Source organism: Lissotriton helveticus, chromosome 5_1, assembly GCF_964261635.1.
Source record: "Lissotriton helveticus chromosome 5_1, aLisHel1.1, whole genome shotgun sequence".
NCBI classification, from domain to species: Eukaryota; Metazoa; Chordata; class Amphibia; order Caudata; family Salamandridae; genus Lissotriton; species Lissotriton helveticus.
This window is the reverse complement of record NC_136065.1, coordinates 1,139,579,500-1,139,586,547: the sequence shown is the minus strand read 5'-3', so window position 1 is coordinate 1,139,586,547 and position 7,048 is coordinate 1,139,579,500. Positions and strand designations below refer to the sequence as shown.

At 50.9% G+C, this 7,048-nt stretch overlaps 1 protein-coding gene across 1 annotated transcript; it reads right to left on the bottom strand.

The window, feature by feature from the left end:
- Nucleotides 1-1,012: 1,012 nt before the first annotated feature.
- On the bottom strand, nucleotides 1,013-4,790 carry ADRA2A (adrenoceptor alpha 2A). The gene has a single exon (XM_078641180.1). The coding sequence runs from the start codon at nucleotides 4,015-4,017 to the stop codon at nucleotides 2,713-2,715; it is 1,305 nt and encodes a 434-aa protein (XP_078497306.1). The 5' UTR covers nucleotides 4,018-4,790; the 3' UTR covers nucleotides 1,013-2,712.
- Nucleotides 4,791-7,048: the final 2,258 nt, after the last annotated feature.

The following is a 7,048-nucleotide window of genomic DNA, read 5'->3' as shown; positions in this document are numbered from 1 at the left end:
TTCAATTCTTGGTGCATGACGTTGGAGCATGGGTGGCAGCCAAAAGCCACATAAATGCTCCGCTCGTTTTGGGCTTGAGAGTCCAGGAGAACCTCGAGCTGAGCCAGAGCCAGGCCAGAGCCAGGCATCTAGCTCACACCTAGCTTGAACTTTCAGTGGCTCGCCAACCTCTAATTCCCAGGGAGGAGCATCAGCCGGGTTACTCAGTTACATCTATTTATTTATGAGTTTTGTAAGGCACTGAATTACCAGAGCTTTCAGACATCTCGAAGACAGACCACTGAAACTGTGGAGCGCTTACATTCCTCCACCTACTGCCATTCGGGGTAGGTATGTCCTAACGTTTTGTAGCACTCAAAGGGGGCATCCAGTGTATAGAAAAAGCATTGCTCTTCTCCCAGTCCTGCATCTCCAATAATCCCCCAAAATTCATTCTAGAATGGCGTCAGCTGGGTTTTGAGATATACTGCACTTTCATGCACCGGATACCCCCTTTAAAGTACCCCCTTCGAACGTGGCCATCCACATCAAAATCATATCCTCAGCGTACCATGAATCTGAACTCTCAGCGTCTTTACTGTGTTATGCTTCTTTAACAAGGATGACATGGACAGCATTTTAATGACGTCTGGCGACGAGGATACAGTAAAGAGGTGGTTATGGGACGCACTGTAAACATCACCTCATGGCTTCTGGGATTCTACTCTCAGGGAGCAGAGTAGGGTGTGGTAGTTTAGGAGCTTTACACAGTTCCCCTAGAAGGGCACCCAGGGCCGGCCTCAAGTGTGGGTCAGCAAGGCCCATGCCCAGGGCAGCAACCTTTAGAGGGGCGTGGTAGCTGTCTGCAGCAGTCTCCCACCTGCACTAAAGAAAAGTGAGTTCCAATGTTTCTGAAGGCTGCTGACATGTGTCTACATTTCTTCTCCTGCTCTCCCAACTCCTGCCCCCTAAACCCCCCCCCATTTTTCCCAACACCCCCACAATTGAGGGCAGGTGGCACCAACTTTGGTTTCGCCCATCTGTGTAAATGCCAGCTTTGGTACACCCAGGGCTTTAAGTGGGTCGGTTCCTCTTAAAAGCAGTTGCTAAAACGGGTCACCATCAGGCTCTCAATTTTTACCCTCAGGATGAAAATTAAATCTTAACTCTGCACCAGTACCATGGCTGAAAGCCTTCGATGTAACTTCAAAGAAACTCATCATTTCAGAACTGAAGCATTTTCAATATTATATACAACAAAGCCATAGTTGTTACTTATTTATTTTATGCAACTAACAACCATTGGCAAAGCCAATAGTCCTGGCTTTGTTGTAGTCACAATGTTACTTGATGTATCATATTTCTGGATGCAATGACAGAAAGAGCAAAATACCATTCGGGTGGGACACTATGCTAAGCACGGATTTTTAGGTGAGGTGTTTTAAGCCACGCCTTTAATTACATCGGCCACGCCCCTTTGAGAAACCCCTGTTTTTCCATCCCACTTAAAGCCCTGGGTACATCACATACTTTATAGTGCTGAATAGAAACGTGCGATGGAGGGTCGCCAATATGGGGGCGAGTGTTTCAGTGGGCTAGTGTCTCCCACTTGCAATGTATTTCCTTACTGAAGGCATGGAGTTATGCTCTCTGGGCTCCACCCTTCCAGTAAACGATTTAATTCCCCATCATCGCCATGAATAATTAGCCCCGTTTGAACAAAATACTGATTGCTACTTTGATAACAAACTGAATTTGAACTTTGCAATGTACAAATACATTTTTAAATGTGCTTTTCTTTGTACAGGTGCTCCAGGTAGCATGTTATCAGGGGGCCAAATTATTTGTTTTACTTTCGCTTCCATGACGTGTGAATTATATATGTGTGGAAAATCAATATAAAATCATAAGAAAGACAGATATTTTAGTGTGTGTGTGGCAGAGGCGAGCGAAAGAGCCCACTCGCGCTCGTGTTAGCATCACACTCAGCAATGGATTAACACGGAGTTTAAGTCAAACTGTCACTGTGTGGACGTGATTCTGCTTTGGAGACTTTCCGTAGAGGACTGCTGATGAATTTTCCATACTTTAAACCCTGTTTGTTCCCTTTCAAAGTTTGAATGCACTAACATTTTCTCTGCTCTAATTTTATGGCTTTCGTTTTAGTCGACGAATGCGAAGAAATGTTTTGCTCCGTTTTGCCGTGAAGCCTTGATATAGGCGTTGCCAGCAAAATGTGGCTGAACTGATCACAAAGTCTGCCCTAATTATCAGCGACCAGCACAGTTTGCAAGCACTAATTCAGCATGAGAGAATTAATCGAGCTCTCAAGGGAGCTCAGGATTCGCTTCACAAGGCTGGTGATTCATAAAGAGTATATGGTCAAAGTACATAAAAAATATTCAGCAATGTTACTCACGAGATGGCTCCAATGATGATGCACATTCACAACATAGTTTAGTAGTAAAATATATTTAAGCATTTGCACTCTTTCTGCTGACTGCCTTACAAAAATTAAGACATACAGATCATGGCAATGTCAAGGTTATAATACTGTATTGTACAAGAGCTGTGCGTTGACACTATTACTTACACACTGTTCAAATACCAGCGTCCCTGGGGGTCATTTTTATAAAATAAAAAAAAGTACAGTTCCATTTGTGTTCTGTTTTTAAGCCCTGGGTTAGAAGAGGTCCTACCAACTCAAGATAGCCACCGCCCATGGCGGAAGTGTCACACAACGCGCTTCCGCTCAACCTTGCAGAGGATCCTCTTGAAGGAGCGCCTGAAGTCATGGTTGAAGATGGTATAGATGACTGGGTTAAGGGAGCTGTTGCAGTATCCAAACCAGAAGAAGAACTTGAAGAGGGTATCAGGCACGCCACAGTCCGGGCAGACTGCTATCAGGGTATAGGTGAAGAAGAAGGGGAACCAGCAGATGACAAACACTCCGATGACCACAGACAGCACAAAGGTGAAGCGCTTCTCCCGGTTCTGGCGGCCCCGCCAGCGGGACGCCTTGGCTGCATTTCTCTCCTCCTCAGGCCCACGGCGGGGCAGGCTATCACCGGGTTTGATTTGGCTCAGCTTAGTCTTACCCTTACCCCTGCCGGACAGCTTCTCTTGACCCTTCCTTGCAGCGCACTTCTTCTCGTGGTGGTGGTCTGATGAGGATGAGTCTTCCAAGTCAATGCCATTGACATGGGGCTCTTCGTCTTGTTCTCCAGAGCCTCCGGCCTCCTCGGCCTTGTCCCCATTGAGCCGGATGGGCAGCTCCTTGTCAGCGAAGCCATTCTGCCTTTTCTCAGGATCTCCATTGCTCCTCTTGCTTGGAGGTACTCTGGTCCTTTTCTTGGCGATCTGGTAGATCCGGATGTAGACAAGGATCATGATGACGCAAGGTGCGAAGAAAGAGCCGATGCTTGAGGAGATCATGTACCATTTCTGATCGTTGATTTTGCACTTAGGGTCTTCTTTCTCGCCACTCTCCTTCTCGATGGATATCAGAGGTGGGAAGGAGATCACGGCTGAGATCACCCAGACAATGAAGATGATGCACTTGATCCTCCTCGGAGTCCTCTTAAGGTTATACTCTATGGCCTGGGTGATCGACCAGTACCTGTCCAGGCTGATGGCGCACAGGTGCACTATGGAGGAGGTGCAGAAGAGCACGTCCAACGCCAGGTAGATCTCACACCAGACCTTGCCAAAGTACCAATAGCCCATGACCTCATTAGCCAAGGAGAAGGGTATGACCAGTGTGGAAACTAAGATGTCCGCTGAGGCCAGTGAGACCAGGAACAAGTTCTGGGGGGCCTTGAGGGCCCTGCTAGTGAGGACAGCGATGATGACCAGCACGTTGCCAAAGATGGTGAAGAGCATGAGAATGCCCACCAGGGAGATAATGGCCAGGGTGGCTTGCAGGGTGTACGGCGACCCCTTCTCGGTCCCATTCTGCGTACTATTGGGGCAGTCCTGCTCGCACTCCATAGACGAGAAGCCCCCCCTTTCTGCGAGCGGGTTCTCCAGGTTAAACATGAAACTTGCAGAATGTGGCAGACACTTGAGAGCTCCCTGCTTAACACATATGCCCCGCCCTGGGCGCACGCAGAGGCAGTCCTCACTCAGGTGGGTCTGGTGCCTGTGATCTATGGCTTCTGGGCGTCACTCTGACTTTCGGGGGTCTACTGCTTAGAGGCTATCTTCACCTAAAAGTCCAGCTCTCTCCCAGTGAAGTCTGGAAGGTGTTCATTGTACAAGATAAAGTTATTTCCGGAGATCCCTGGACGAGTCTCCTCTTTTCTAAATAATGCACTTTTAGCGTGCAGTTCAGTCCTACCTTTTCACGGCGCTCTTCCAGGCTGTTTGTACACCCACAACACCAAGCAAAATATGCGGGAGTTGGTTAGTCCAATCAAAATATGCAGGAGCAGGTCAGTCCGTTCTCTGTGTGTTCATACGCATATGTGTAAAATATACACACAGCTGAAAAAAGTGCAAAAAAAATCCTCGCAATCGCTGTCGTTTTTCAAAAACCCATAGAAATTGCAACGCAAAAACGGCTATTTTTCGTCGTCAGGCAGATACACGAAAGCTCCATTGCTTTATTCCAGTCAGGAGGACTCGCCATCAGCTAGTGAGGTATTTAATGTTTGGGTGTTTTCTTTTTTGCAAAAACGAGAAGCGCCTCCTGTCGTCGGTGAGGGTCCTGCCGTGGCTGGGCTGGGGAGACGAGTGCTGCTGAGCGCTGGGCGAGCGTCTGCTGGGGGCCGCGTGATGCAACTCGGCTGCGCGTGCTGCTGGCTCCGCCGCTCCCGCCCGGGCTGCCTTCCTGGCAGTGACACGCATTATATAGCCCCAGGATCACTGGTACGTTGCAGAATAGCTGAGCGTCAGCTCCCACGTGAGAGACCGACAGAAGCCCTCTCCCCCTCGCCCTCCCTCTTCACCACCCCCAGCCGTACCCTGGTATGCGCACCCCAAGCCGGGCGTTGGCGTCTTACCCTCACCTCGCTCGGTTCGTCACCCGGAGGGGGCGGCCGGGGCAGGGGACAGGCGGACGCGCTGCTTTTATTGGACAGAAGAGAAAGAGCCGCGCAGCGTGAACCGCGCGCACCCCGCGCAGCTGCCTCAGAGCGGGACCGTAAATACCAAAGGCAGGCACCCTCACCTCACAGCAGCCTGGCAGACGGGCGCCGAACATAAACAACGATAAAAAAAAACACCTACTTCTTGTGTCATAACACACCGCGCCCTTATCCCCACTGCAAATAAACTGCGATGCACAAACCAACGCGGAGGGTTGTATTTTTCTGTCAGGATAACCAGAGGAGGAGGTTGGGTCGAGATAGTCGACAGACCCCCTAACCTCTGAGGAACTTGAAATAAGTCTTAGAAAAAGGGCAACGCCACACCTCGAAGGGCTTAAAATGCGCTCTGGTGAAGTCACGCAGCTCTGCTACCACTGCCAGGCTGCTGAAAACAACATTATACAACCAACAGTCCATGCTCCAAGGTGAGCACCAACTCTCTCACGTGCGCAGTGTAAAGGGGGCTTAGAAACAACAGTCATGCAGCAGTGTGGCACACACAACTCCAGTAGCATGACAGACACTCCTTCCCACAGTGACCCGCAAAAATGAGATGGGACAGAAAAACTCATTCATGAGGCACTTTGGAAGTGACACGGGTGTGTATGGCTGCTAGTTCTGCAACCACTGATATAGGGCAACAAAGTCAAGTTTCCGCCTCACGCGGACCAGTAGCAGAAGCCAGAGGACGAGACAAGAACAGCCCTCTCACCTCTGCTTGCTGCTGGGGAGGAGCGAGCCGGTTAGAATCAAAAGCAAACTTCTTGAAACAATTCTGGGGCAATCTAGGGGGTGAGTCGTGCCTGCAGTGATGCCACCGTTCGACTGAACAACACCGGGAACACCCCGTCCAGACAGGACACCCAGTAGAGACAACAAACTCTCCTCGACCGAGTCGTTAAACATTTCCGTGGCACGCTGGGGAGGAGCACCCTTCCACCAATACCTCCAAGCAGCAGGACGCACAGTATCCTGTGCAGCAGGAAACTCTGCCCCTGGGCGCACCCTGATGGGAGCACTGCTACAGGGTACCTCCCGAAGAAGGGCATCCTTTCTCAGGGCCTGGCCTCGGTAGCAGCAGTGCACAAAGCTCATCGTTGCCTCCTGCGCCAGAGCGCACTGTCTCTGTGCGCCTCCTGCAGCAGGGCACGCTGCCCATCTGTGCCTCAGGCAGCAGGGCACACTGCCCATCTGTGCCTCAGGCAGCAGGGCACACTGTCCCTATGTGGCTCCTGCAGTACAGGGAACACTTTCCATCTGTGCCTTCTGTTGCAGGACACACCACCCATCTATGCCTCCTGCATCGCCCCCACACTGCCCATGTGTGCCTCGGGCAGCAGGACACACTTTCCATCTGTGCCTCTTAAAGCAGGACACACTGTGACACACTGTCCATCTGTATCTCCTGCAGCAGGACACACTGTCCATCTGTATCTCCTGCAGCAGGACACACTGTCCATCTGTGCCACGGGCAGAAGAGCACGCTGTGCCTCTGTGCCTCCTGCAGTAGGGAACCCTGTCCACCTGTGACCCCCTGCAAAAAGGCACACTGTCCATCTGTGCCTCCTGCAGCAGGGAACAATATCCATCTGAGACTGTGCCTCCTGCTGCAAGGCGCACTCTCCATCTGTGCCTTCTTCAGAAAGGTCTGTGCCTCCTGCTGTAAGGTACCCTGCATTCATCTGCAGTGGGGGAGGCTGCCAGGATGTGCCCACTTCAGAGAGCACTGTACAATACTGCCCTTAATGAACCGCCAAAACACAAGGACACACTACCTTATCTGCTTCCTACAGCACCCCCCGCCCCTCTATGCCTGCTGCGGTGGGGTGCACCGTGGCTGCTATAACAGTGCACCGTTTCACCTATTGCTTCCAGTAGCAGGCCACACTGCCCTCCTCGATGCCTTCTGTGGCAGTGTGCACTGCCCTACTTCATCATGGACTCCTGATAAGATGTGCCTACTACCACCCTGTCTCTCC

Excerpts from the sequence above, each read along its gene's own strand:
- ADRA2A (XM_078641180.1), bottom strand. The coding sequence starts at position 4,017 with ATGTTTAACCTGGAGAACCCGCTCGCAGAAAGGGGGGGCTTCTCGTCT.